This window comes from Myotis lucifugus, unplaced genomic scaffold, assembly GCF_000147115.1.
Source record: "Myotis lucifugus unplaced genomic scaffold, Myoluc2.0 scaffold_14, whole genome shotgun sequence".
Taxonomy (NCBI): domain Eukaryota; kingdom Metazoa; phylum Chordata; class Mammalia; order Chiroptera; family Vespertilionidae; genus Myotis; species Myotis lucifugus.
Window position 1 is genome coordinate 13200056 of NW_005871062.1, and position 13612 is coordinate 13213667.

A 13612-nucleotide genomic window follows, 5' to 3' on the forward strand; every position below is an offset into this window, starting at 1 on the left:
CAAGGGTATAAAACATTCAGAAAATATCCCTGTGATTTCACACCCCCCCCCCCCCAAATCCTTTCAATCCCTAAAACACAAATACTGGAACTTCAAGACTGGGAATGTCAGTGAAAAATAATTTTGACCTTGCTTTTGATATCCTTTAGACTGCATAACAGCATAGTTGGAAATGTCTGGGATGGACACATATATAAAACACCATTTTAATTTGCCATACTCTTGTTGAGATTACTTGGGAAATGGTTAAGTGTCACACATATGAATAAACTCAAGTTACATTAATATTGCAAAGACCCTTAGGAGATTAAGTAGTCCAGCCCTCTCTAAAATGAAATACAGAAAAAGTTAGAAGACAGTAAATTCCATTCTGTACTTAACATACACATCTTTTCAAACTCTCAAAGAAATAGATAAGCAAATTGACTGACATTATTTCTCTTATAAAAGCTGCATTATAATTTATTCAGGTGCATCATTATGCACATTTTTGCATCATTATGCACCATATTTTGTTACTTGAAATAGTAATGCAGATGAATCGGACTATGAAGTGTTCCACTAATAAACCCTTTCTAAAAACAAAATACGTATTTCCTTATAAGGTTATATGTACCACCATCATCCAGTAATTTGGGGTTTTGATTAGACTACTATTGATTGGATTTCTAGAGTAAATGATTATACTTAAGCACTTGTCAAAAGTTTAGGTTTATCATGGACTTTAAGTTACTATGCATTCAAGCACACATCCTAATAAAGAATTAAAATTTTAAAATAAGGGTCAACAAATGCCAGATAAACTTATAAAAGGGTTCAGAGAATCCAAACCATAATAATAAAGATAGGAAGACTGAATGGAACTTTACAATATCCTTTTTTTGGCCTTTAATAATTTTGCCAAACCTATAGGTAACCAGTTTACGTTCCTAGAGGTCTAGAAAAATTAAAGTGTAAAAGTAACTTTCCTTTACACGCATTTCCATAAATCACCAGTCATCTGACATAGGACTTACTGCATTATGGCCAGTTTTCTATTCATCTGTCCTTAGACTGAGCTCATTGTAGGTACAGCCAATGAGAATGGTATCTTTTAACCTCAAAAAAACTGTAAATCTATTTACAGAGGACACAAACGGTACTATTTCCTAATCTAACTGCAACATTCAGTTAACATGCCAACTTTGCAAAAGACCCTTCTTCGGTTAAACACTAGACTCTTGGCTATAAAAATACCAGACATAAAGGTGATGGATTCCATCCAAAAGAATGGCTGAAATAGAGAACCATGATAAGAGTAAACCACCAGCTACTTTTGCCTCCTTTACTAGCCTAGCGTTTCCCTGTTCTTTGTGCTTGCATATATATACCTGTACTTTCTTTTTAAAAAAATTACATGTAAACAACCTCCCTTGGCCTTATCCTAAGCAATGTCTCAGGTAAGTTTCCATAAAGTCACCAGCAGTTTGATGTGCTATTTCTCTTAACTTCACATTAAAAAAGGTAATGTCAAACCCAAGAATCCTAGGCTTTCCAAGGTTTCGGGAAAAGCAGACCATTTTTGCCTCCACATAATGAAGCTCACACTTCATGATTTAGTTCCTATTTCACTTGTGCTGGCACAGTATTTGAGCTGCACAAGGCCTTTAGAATAGTGTCTTGCTTGAGTATCTGTTTAATGTGCACAGTTAAGTTCTCCCATAGCAACCAACATCTACTTATAATAGCCTAAAAAGATGCACCCCTCTCAAAATAAGTTTGGAATGCTATCTGAACCGACAATGGTTCTCTTTGGGGAGTGGGCTTTTCATTTCTGAACATGAGCATGTACTATTTACCCCTCGAAAAGCTTATCAGGATTCTTCAACACATATTTTTAAAGGACAAAACATTGGGTTTAGTCACTTATAATGAAATCTTATTGCCTATTTCCTTGAATATGGTTGTCAGTTCTAAACTAAAGCACTGCTTGGGCTAGCTATACCCCTCTTAAGGTGGTCTCATCTTTCTTCCTTTCCCATGGAAACAATCTTTATGGAAGGACTTTAGTGAATCTGTTCTATGTGAAAGAAAATGAAAAATCTTTTTTTTCTTATACCACATTCACCAATTTGGGGATTAATGAACATATTTCTCATAACTCATAGTTAATCTGTAAACCTATTACTGAAGAGAACTAAGAATAAAAAGGCCAACAATTTTACTTGTTTCTAACATTGATGGATAAAAATACATTGGTGGGTAGTAAAAACCAGGATGTGAAATTACTTCATATTGCTATTTAACGTGCAAGGACTGGCTATACACAACACACCTTACCAGTACTTTAAAAAAATCTGTTAGGGCTTTATAAAAGAGCATTTAATAACATCACATCTTATCCTCAACAATAGGTTTAAGTGCTAGGGTTATGCGCACTAACCTGTCAATTACTACAATTTTAACTATACCCTGAATTCTCCTTCAATACTTACAAACTTAAAGTACATTTTTATGCACATAAAAAATTAACACAACTTATGCACATAAAAACAAGACACCAAATGACAAAAAGGGCTTTCTTGCTCAGTCCACAATTGTTGTATGTGACCTCACAATTAGCTTCGTAAATTGTTACTTTTTGCAACACACTTGGTGTGAAAGTCTTCATCTTCCTAAATTAAGTTATCTGGCTAAAATATATATATAAGAAAATACAATCATTCGTATGAGAATCTTCAAGACTATTTCCATGAGAATCAAAAAGCAAACCAGTGGCTTATTCCATATTTTAAAAGTGTTCATACTTCTTTATAAAAATAATCAAAGGCAAAAAATTCTAGATTTTACCCCACTGCCCTCCAAATTTGTCTTTGATTACAATTTTATGTTCCAAAGATTTTCCTAAATCAAATGTATGATCAATTCCCTAAGCCATTCTATTCTAACAGATTAAATTTTAATTGCTAAGATTTCAGGATTCATCACAAAATGATTAACTGACCAATTAATAGTTTGATATTATTTATGAGCAAGTATAAATGCTTTTTAAAAAGCAATCAGGATACTATTCTAGGCCTCTAAGTAGCTCCAACTACTTTGCAACAGTGGGTATAAAAAGTAGAAAGTTAAAAATCAGCAAATGGAAGATCAAAGTTTATTTACTACCTGCATACAAAAACATATTGCACATCAAACAACCAAAATAAAAAAAAAAAAAAAAGAAAAAGGGGAAAAAAAGAAAAAAATTAAGAAAAGGAAAGGATACTCTACTGGACTAACATGTAGTTTATACAGAATAAACCTTCTGGAAAGTGATCTTTTCAGTAGTTCAGGTTATGTCTGAATGGACATGACTAATTCAGCTTAGTGTTTTAACTAAAGCTATGTTTGATTTTTAAATACTGTACACTTTAATAAATAAACCAAACAAAGCCTCAATATAGAACAGTCACTGCCAATATCACCCAGTGTCCCTGCAGTTGAGAGTTTAACAAATGTATTCCAGTGGTCTGCAGATTTTCCTCTACATACAGCATTTTAAAAACACATCAAAACAGACCAGTTTCCAGACTAAACTAATGAAGAAATTACAATTCAGTGCAAAATATTTTAGACTGCATTTCAACTCTAGTTTTCCTCAGGTGAAGAAGTGGTTGCATATTATTAAAAATGTAACAAAAGCAGCTAATGCTTTCATAAAGAGTATTATGTCAGGGATCCCACCCCACCAACCTCCCCCCATCTCTGCCATATTTTGAAAACAAAATAACATTTCCTATAGCCAGCAACTTTTTTTAATGTTACATATACTATTCTCAAGGCACATCTGATGATATATTTTATAACACAGTAGGTGTCAAAGTATGTTTAACATATGATTTCTTCAGGATCCCTCCCCTTTCTGAATTCCAAATGGAGGAACTGAAAGTGCGATGTAAAGACTGGCGATCCATATTCTATCTTTGGCAAGCTGTACAAGCACTATTGTAAAATGTAATGTAAAAGAACTGTAAACTAGGAACTTCTTCAGTTTATGAAACACCATTCAGGACTGCTGCTTCTTGAGTGTTTTCTTCTTTTAAGGTATTAATCTTTTCTTCTCCTGGAGTACGCTGTAGCTTAGAAATTTCATCGCCAGAAGCACTAGTTGGGCCATTTATTGCCTTTTCTGAAGGACCATGCTCTTCAATCACATCTTTTGCCTGCCAAAGGGAGACAACTTTTTCAACTTCTTTATAAATAAAATCTATAGCTGAGGAGGAAAATAACTACATAAACAATAATTAGCTACTAAGTAATTTTAGTTTGATACAATGGATTAAATAATTCAAATATTCTTAAAGTTCAAAATAAATACCAATATACTCTACCTCTCTGGGTATTTCAATTCTTTGTTTCTAGTACCTAGAGGTACCTGATTACTGAATAGTATGTACTTGATTACTGAAAATTTGAACCTAATTTTATTTTAACCAGTTGAAAGCTCACCATGTAAAAGATATAGTTAATACCCTAAGTAAATCAAATAATCGCCTACTTTACTCACCTTTTTAAAAACTCAGTTACATATAAATCCTTTAAAGCATTAAAAGAATTGAAACTTAAAGGTCTAGATTCATCACTGAGAAGAGGTATGTAGCCTATTGTTCCCCAAATTAAGCAATAATCTTTATGCCCAATATCTTTGGGCAGACTGAGCTTTACAAATGCTATTTAGAGTTCTAACGGAAAAATATTTCAGGCTCAAGCATGCATTTCTATCTTCAGTTACCTGGGGCCAACAACAAACTCAATAGTAGTCTTTAACTAAAATAGTATTTGTTTAGCTGGGGGGAAACAAGCGATCATACAGAAAGTTAAGTAAAAATAAAGCTAAACCATACAAAAAAAAAAAAAAAAGCAACAAAACCTACATTTTAAATTCTCCTTACCATTTCTTTCTTGTTTTTAGCCAAAGTTTCCCTTGGGAGGTTTCTTTGTCTGCTCTGAGACTCAGCTCTAGAAATATAATCTGCAACTGTGACTGTTGAAGATGAGAAAAAAATTACAGGTGTTGAAAAATATGTCTAAAGTTTATTTATGGATAAAGAGTAATTTTACTTTTAAAATGAACTAATGGTGGGTTACCCAATTTTAAATTTTTCTTAAGCTGGGTAACACCTCCAACCAAAAACAGCTTGAAAAATGTGCCTGCAACTTAGCAATAACAATAAAAAGTTTTAAGCTGGAGATCGAGGAAGCCTAGATTAACGTCCTCTTTCACAGGAATCCAGCCATTTGCTTCTGGTTGAGTGTACGGCTGTGGCATAAGTTTGATACAGAAATCCACAACCAAGAATAGGAAAGGCAGCATTCTAAGCCCAGACAATATTTGGGGGGAAAAAATGGGGCAAGTTTGGTATAAATCATGGGGTGGTGTACTTCAATTTGAAAATTTCAGCAAAGATGTAAAAAGTTACTCAAATATTAGCTCTGTTATTTTTTTAAGAAACACAAGTAAGAAATCCAAGTGTGGTATTTTATGGTTCCTTTTAAACATTCCACACTAGAAACCATTCTGAGTGATCAACAATAAAAAACTACAAGCAAACTAAAGATGACAGAAAGCCACCCTAAAAATGTAAACATTGATCATGGTAAGAGAAAGGCCACCGTGAATTTAACTAACCACTCCCTCCTCACTTAGCCAATCTTTCAGTCTTTTGAGGGACTGACTGAGGTGTGCATGTGTGTTTGCAAGTAGGTGGATGGCAGTAGTGATCTAGGGAAAAGATTAATCCGACCTAACGTCTTACTTACTGCCAACCCAGTGCCACAAATGACCTCTTGTCTACAGGTACTCTGGGCTAGTCCAACTTTATGCCTCAATCCTCTCTCTCTGAAGGCTTGCAACTTAGAATTCACATATTTGAAGAAATAACAAAAGAATCATTCTCTTTCTTTGGACGAATTATTGTCTATCAGAAACTGGTGAAGAAAAATCCCTGATTATGTGAAATATAGTGTATTTTAAATTATGGGAGCAAATTATGGGAATAAAGAATGAAAATTCAAGTAAATGTCTAATTAGTCACTAGTTAGGAGAATTAGTTCATCGGGTTCAAATTTTTATAAAAATAAATCATTTTGATGTAATATAAAACTGCATTTATTTACAATTCATTTTTTCTTAATCATAAACTGACATACTAATACTTTTATAAGATCCAAGAACTGTCTATAAGTATTAGATGAATTTTTTAAAAGCTCAAAAAACAATGTAATTCAGAAATAATACATATCATTTATTAGAAATATCACTAAAGATGTTTCTTGTCTAACACTGCTTCTTTTCTTCCAAATTAGAAGAAACTGAGTGTGTTCATTTTGGAGCTTTAAAAATCATTTAAATTCACTGTCAATGAATTATAAATACATTTAACAATGGTTTCCAAAATTGGGGAGGGGGATACTATCAAATCCTCTTCATTGTTATGTCTACGTACCTGGTGATAAAACCATTCTAGGAATTATTCTAATTTGGGAAGCACCTTAATAATTAAATCCATTATGTTTCTATAATTCAGTCCTCAGTGATACCTGAAGAACTCATCTACCTGGAAACCCTGACAATTATGTACAGACATAGAATAATATACTTTAATGTAGTTTACCAATTAAATTAAAAGGCACTTAGTTGGGAAGGTAAAAACTTACCAGTGCCCCTCCTTTCCCATAAGGGGAGGTAAAACCAAAACAAATTCAGTTGATTAAAAAAACAAAACCCCTATCTATAGCCAGTCTTTAAAATACCAGCCACTTAAAAGTTCAATACAGATGAATACATATTTAAAATATCTAGGAAAAAAAACAAGCAATTTGTGCAACATAATTTGGACTCTAGAATTTCCTCTTAGGTTAGAGGTCCAAGTTAATCAACTGGACACCACTGTACTGTCACATTCTTAGTAAAGAATATTCATTGTTTAATTTACATTAAGAACAGGAAATTTTAAGCAAATAGAACAAATTAAATAACTGTGTATTTAAAAGAATGTTGATATTCTTTAGATAGAGGCTGCCTTCCTAGAACTGCTGCAGAGGCAATGAGAATATGTGTGCTTGTTCTATCTTATTTTGAGTTTTGGATTTGTTTTTTTAGGGGGGATTGAGGAGGGAGTAGGGCAGGAATAGGCTAGGGAAGGCAAAGAATTCTAAAGATGAAAAGCAATTTCCAAAAGAACAGAGTAAAATAGGAATAAATTGCGATATGGAACACAAGTTATTAAAAATTCCAAATTACTCAAATTTCAATTAATACAATGCAGAAACCTCTGCCTCTTCGTTGACAAAACCACTACATTATTCCTTTCATGTCCATTGACTTAGTAATAAATCACCATCCATTTAGTTAATAAATTACATTGTAATTTATCCTATAAGCGCCCAGCTTGAACTTTCTTATTTATAAAGTATGGCCAGATACTATATTCACTGCTGTGCCAGCTTAAGAAAATGAAATATCTCTTGATCTAAAATATATCTCTAACACTAAAGACAGTGGGTAAAGAAGAGAGGGGAAAACAAATATTTTCTGGAAACTTTCTATATTTGACAATATTTAATTCCTTTTAGTTTTACAAGTATCTTTAAAGCATGAGTTTTTTTTCAAGAATGGGAACTAATAGCCTTTAATGGGTTTTCCCAAATATCTCTATAACCACCTAACTTAAAATTCTAGATAATGGAATTTACATTTCTTAGTTGGGGAAAACACATGAAAGAATTTTCTCTGGAAAGAATGCAAAATTGATTAGCTTAAAAGGGGTTTATTTGTGAATATACATGTGATTCTCTTACACAGGAAATGGAATTATGTTCAAAATAATATAGACACAACCAACAAGTTTTCTTTCAAGTTACTAAAAACATGACTACTTAAAAATTAACATTCTAAAGCTAATAAGTAAGTACTATTAATTTGAATAGTTAGTAGGTGTAGGGAAAAAACATCACACTACAATAAACAAAAACATAGCATGCATTCCTCTTATTAGAAAAAAAACATTTTCAAGTATTTTTCTCATTTGTACTTTTTTTTTTTTAAATGTGGGTATTATAAAATTCCCACAAAAATGAGGTGCTAAATGCAGATAGAGTAAGCAGGCACCATGCAAAAGCTCTCCAGTTTTGCCAATCAACCTCAATCACAATCTAACAACATAGTCCCCTGGGATGGCAGACCCCAATTCAAGTGTGAAGAATCTGCCAAGTGGACAAAATAATGGCCTTCTCAACAGTATTTCCATGAAAAAAATTTGAGTAATATTAGTTCAATTAGACAGGTTACTAAACATTTACGGTGTCAAGGAAGAATGCATTTTCTTAAGAGTAGTAGTCTTATTAGTTGAGTAAACAATTTATGCAATGCACATCTTGAATGTATATGCACACATGTGTATATGTAAGTATAATTTATTTAGAAAGCAGACACATGACATTTTTTTTCCATGCTTATGACCTGGTGGTGTCAACAGGTCCACTCAAGTTACCTGGCTGTCTATCTTCTGCCTGACCCCTGAAACGACGCCTGCGGCTACGATTGCGTCGCTGGGGTTTTTTTTCACTATCATCTGTAATTGCAAAATTTACCATGAACTATTCTGATAAAAACAAAACAAGACAAAAACTTTGTTCCTTCAAAGATTCAAGGAAAGGGAAAGAGAAACTTTCAGTTAAATAGGGAAGAAAAAACACATAAATTACTGACAGGAAAATAACTTCCGTAGTTTTAGGCATTCCAAATAGATTTACAAAATGGAATTATCATCTGGAAATTAAGAGGGTTTTAACTCTTAATTAAACAAACTTTATGATTTAATTTTTAAAATGCCATCATTCAGGGAGATAAAGTTTTCCTCTCCAATACAGTTTATTTATTAACCAAAGTTAATGACAGTTTAGCCCTTTGCAAATTAATGCCATTTTCATTAGTATTATTTATAATAATTTTTAAAGAGGTAAGCTGAAAGCCCGATTTTGGTTTAGGTACAATAAGAGTATTAAGTGCCTTGCAGTTTGTATATTTGTGTTATGCAATGGCATCAAAGGGCACTTTAATAAACCCTCTCAGTTTCAAATAATTTGACTATACAAATCTGAAAACTGGATATTTAAGACAGATACAAAGCTATCTTTGTTTGAAGCAAGCACTAAAAAATCCAATTTTCAAATTGCATATTTTTGGGTTTTTGTTTATGTGAAAAAAGCATAATACATTAACAGTATTATACAATATATATCTTTTCCCTAAGTGCTTACATACCTAGCCCATTTTCATTAACTGAAGCTGTATCAGATTCAGTCATTCCATCCATCAGAACAGCATCTTCATCAGTCCTTCGTCTACGAGACCGCCTACGACGGTTAGTACTGTGATGAGATTCGCTGGCATCAGTGTCTGCAGTCTGATCTGATTCTGTATTATCAAGTAAGCTGTATGGATTGCTGTCTGGATCTTTGAGCACTATATGCATGTCAGAGGCAAGAAATATTTGTTTAAGAGAGCTGCAGTTAATAGGAATGTTTTCATCTATATTAAGCTGTATTAATTAATAATTAAGAAACTTGATTTTTGCCCCAATAAAAATATATTCTGTCTTCAAATGTTTTCTTTATCACTATTTTACCTGGAAAGTAGTAAAGATGAAAAAACTTGAAATGGCAATGAAAAATTAAAGCAAAAGATGAGGAGACACCTCAGCTTTCTACTGTTTCACTTTGACTTGTTTTGAAAATGTTAGGATATATATAGCACATTACACATGCTATTTCTGACATTCACATTCCTAGCTAAACCTGACCAGAGGTTAGAAAAATAAAATTAAGGAGAAATAAATATCCAGCTAATATGAATTAATTTGAACAAAGAGCTTTTGTCACCTTTATTGAGCTAAAGGTGACTGTTGCTTCTTTTTGCTAATATTAATGGACTATTTCCAAATAATACTCAACACCTGCACTCCACGACTTATCAGTTACTATAAACTGAAGCAATCAAAACAAGTCTACACACACACACAAAGGAAAAAAACAACTACAAAAGTTGAAATTCTAACTGGTTATAGCAAAATGTGGAAATGAGTGTTGACTAGTACTCCCATCTCTAGAAACAAAAAGTGAAGGTGGGATAAGGTGGGGTGAAGGTGGGAAAAGAAAAGTTTTAAGATATAATTTTTAAGAAAAAAAATACCCATCTTACCTATGTGCATTTATTGCCTCCACCAATCAAATTATAGAAGAAATTCACCTAATCACGACTTTTCATTTCTAAGTTTCCATTGGTAACAGCTAGCAAGCTAGCATCTTTGCAAAAGACACTAAGTTTATCCATTAATCATAAACACTAAGTACATTTATTTATAATTCAGCATATTATATTATAAACCTTGGTAATAGTGAACAATGTACTAAAATATAAAAACTATTTATCTGAAAGCCTATAAACTAAATTTTAGGGATTAAAGAGTTTCACTGGAACTAGAGAGTACCTTTTAAAAAGTTCCTAAATTTTGTGACTTGTTCCAGTTTTTTCTAACTTGTAAGCACACCTGGTATATATTTAATTATATATATAATATATATTTATATATATTTAATTATATATGTTTTATAACATTTAAAATACTATATAAACTTTCATGGGGCACTGTATAACATTAAGAGTGGTTTTCTTAAAGTGGTTTACAATACGTTATGGTTATTTCCCTGATATAATCTAGTCCAGGTATCCCTGACAATTCTCCCCCCAGCCCTATTATGCTAAGCAAAAACATTCTGGCAACTCTACAACTCCACTGAAGTTATAGCATTTAAAATCTTCAAAAACACATGAGTAAAAAGTTGCCTGCACACCTCAAATCTCAGTCTTCTAAACACTTCTCTTTACAACTCAATTCCTCAAACAGTGAAATAATAAAAAAAATATTTTAAGTTGAAAACACAATTTTTTCCTGTTCCCAAAGTAGTACACAGTGTAGCAAAAAATGCTTTTCAGTTACTTTTCAATATTAAGTACACAAAGGAATTTAGATCTTTCTGACCATATGAATTATCTGGGTCTGTGTGGCCAACAAATACGTAAACTCAAAAATTTTAGAGAGAAAAAACACTCTAATTACATAAGCCCCTCAAAATTGAAGGGATAAACACATTTTTCTGACCCAAATATTCTAGTTAACCTTCACTGATAAAACACTCTACAGGGCTTTTCCTTACACTGTTATGTTGTATTATTTTCTTCAGTGAGTACCAAGACAAACTCCCAAAAATCAGTGGCCCCAGAAAATAAACTAATTTGTATAAAGTCACAATGTTTACAAAAAAATGATGCTGACATAGTATATAAAAGACTACCAGAACTGATGGAGGATTTGCCACCACGTGGTCCACCACGACCTCGACCCCCCGAGACACTTCGGCCTCTTCCTCCTGGGCGTCTCCGACTGTCACGTTGATGTCGGCTCTCTCGATCGTCTTCTCCTGCCAATGACCAATCACTCAGCTCGTCTTTACGCTCAGATTCTGTTTCAGAGGGGTTAGACAGCTCAGAGTTTGTACCTTGGGAAAGAAGAGAACATAAGCCAATTTTTTATAGGAATGAAAAAAAATTAAAAGTTTCCTGCAAACCATTGTTTAAATAACTGCTATTTGGCTGCTTCAAAAACACTAAATCAAAACACTGATTTCAAAATTTTTTAATAAAATGTTAATATTATACTAACAATATAGTATCTACTCTTCAGATAATTAAAACCTGAATTGTTTTACAGCCAACAGAATAGAATATTACAGAAAACATATAAAACATTACATATACAAATATAAAAATGCACTAAATGGGAAAATATTTTTAAAATTTTGCCCATTTTTAGGTTTAATATCAAATTAGTATAGTAAATATAACTGCTATCCAATATTTAAAAGCAACTTCAATTATATTTAGAAAAATAAAGTTATGTAGTGTATTTTACCATTTTTCACATTTTAATATCTCTGAAATCAGGATGTTTCTGATAACTAATGGTCTCTTATAAACTGGAAGTGTATTTTTAGTGGCTGTACATAAAACAGCTATGTTTTATGAGCAAGTTTCTTAAATTAGAATACAGTATCTGAAATTACTGAACAAATTTTAAGGGGGTTATTCTGAGGAAAGACAACTTCAAATCAACAACAGATCCATGAGACAAAAATTCAGCCTGACTTTAAAAGTTTAGACCATTTCTGACTTTCAAATGACCTCTTTCAGTGATGGCGAACCTATGACACACATGTCAGAGGTGACACGCGAACTCAATTTTTTGGTTGATTTTTATTTGTTAAATGGCGTTTAAATATATAAAATAAATATCAAAAATATACATCTTGGTTTTACTATGGTTGCAAATATAAAAAAATTTCTATATGTGACACAGCACCAGAGTTAAGTTAGGGTTTTTCAAAATGCTGACACGCCAAGCTCAAAAGGTTCGCCATCACTGACCTATTTTAATAATGACCCTTTAAAAATTTAAATACCACAAATACTCTATGCCTTACAATATCATCATTATATTAGATTTATGTAACCCAATCACTATCACACTCATTTCCACTTCTATTCTTAGGTAGTTCTGGGGTGTCTCTTCCACCTTTTCCTTTTATCATATAAACAAACATTTTTTTCAAAGCCCAGTTCAATTTCTAGGTTCAGACCAATTTGAATGAAAACAGACCTCTCTTCTTATTTTCTTTGAAGCATTTATACCAGTCATGCAGTGTTGCCGAATGTTTTCTATTTTTATCCCTTTTGGATCTACTTCTCAGTTGGTCTATGATAAATGTAAAGGGTGCAGCTCTGTCTCATACCTTTAACTGCTCCCAGACGCCTACCAATGAACATAACCATTTTCTGTTGAGTAAACTTGCTGCATGATTTTGAAGTTCCTTTGCTAAAACTCCCAAATAAGAGTGATTCCATACTAAACTATAAGTTCCCTACATTTAAATGCCAATGTCATTTGATGATAAAAGCAAAACACAAGAGCTCTTCAGATACAAAAGTTAAAAGGACTGAGTATAGGAAATAAAATTGAAGTTTAACAAGTGAAGGAGCCTACCAACTTCCTTTCTCCTTGAATTCCCAAACACTTATTTATCATTTCATGAATAGTGACGAAAACCTTTGGAATGTATAAGAACTTCTGAACTTACAAACTTTTTAAAAAGCTTTAAAATTAACTCATAAAAGTGATTCAATTTTTAATGACTCCAACAAATTAAAAGACTGGTTTTTAACAGAATTTTAAATCAGATTTTTCCCTTTCTAAAATCACCCCTTTTCAATGATTGTGTATGCTAAACTTAATAGTTAGAGTACATTTTATCAAATCCACATGCCACCCATTCATCCTAAGACATACTTTTGTGTGCCATTAAATACTGCCAATGAAAGTTATAAGACATCATCCATTATAAGACATACCAACTTCAGGGATGTTCTAGAGAAAATGTTTCTTATACAGTTTATGTATTATCTCCTTAAAAAATCCTTCTGATATTAAGTGGACAAGATCTATAACGAAATTCAAATGACTTTCTCTCAAGCCCA

General features: G+C 32.6%; 1 protein-coding gene across 6 annotated transcripts in view; it reads right to left on the minus strand.

The window, feature by feature from the left end:
- Positions 1-3119: 3119 nt before the first annotated feature.
- FXR1 (FMR1 autosomal homolog 1) overlaps positions 3120-13612 on the minus strand; it is a 44144-nt gene continuing 33651 nt past the window's right edge. For 2 of the 6 annotated variants that reach the window (XM_006084878.3, XM_014452332.2), the window contains 5 exons: positions 11377-11580; positions 9287-9487; positions 8514-8594; positions 4914-5005; positions 3120-4184 (listed from right to left, as the gene is read on the minus strand). In XM_006084878.3, coding sequence (XP_006084940.1) covers positions 4014-4184; positions 4914-5005; positions 8514-8594; positions 9287-9487; positions 11377-11580 — 749 coding nt within the window. In that variant the 3' untranslated portion in view covers positions 3120-4013. The remainder of the gene's footprint in view (positions 4185-4913; positions 5006-8513; positions 8595-9286; positions 9488-11376; positions 11581-13612) is intronic. The other 4 variants (XM_006084877.3, XM_006084879.3, XM_006084876.3 and 1 more) reach the window with 2 other exon arrangements.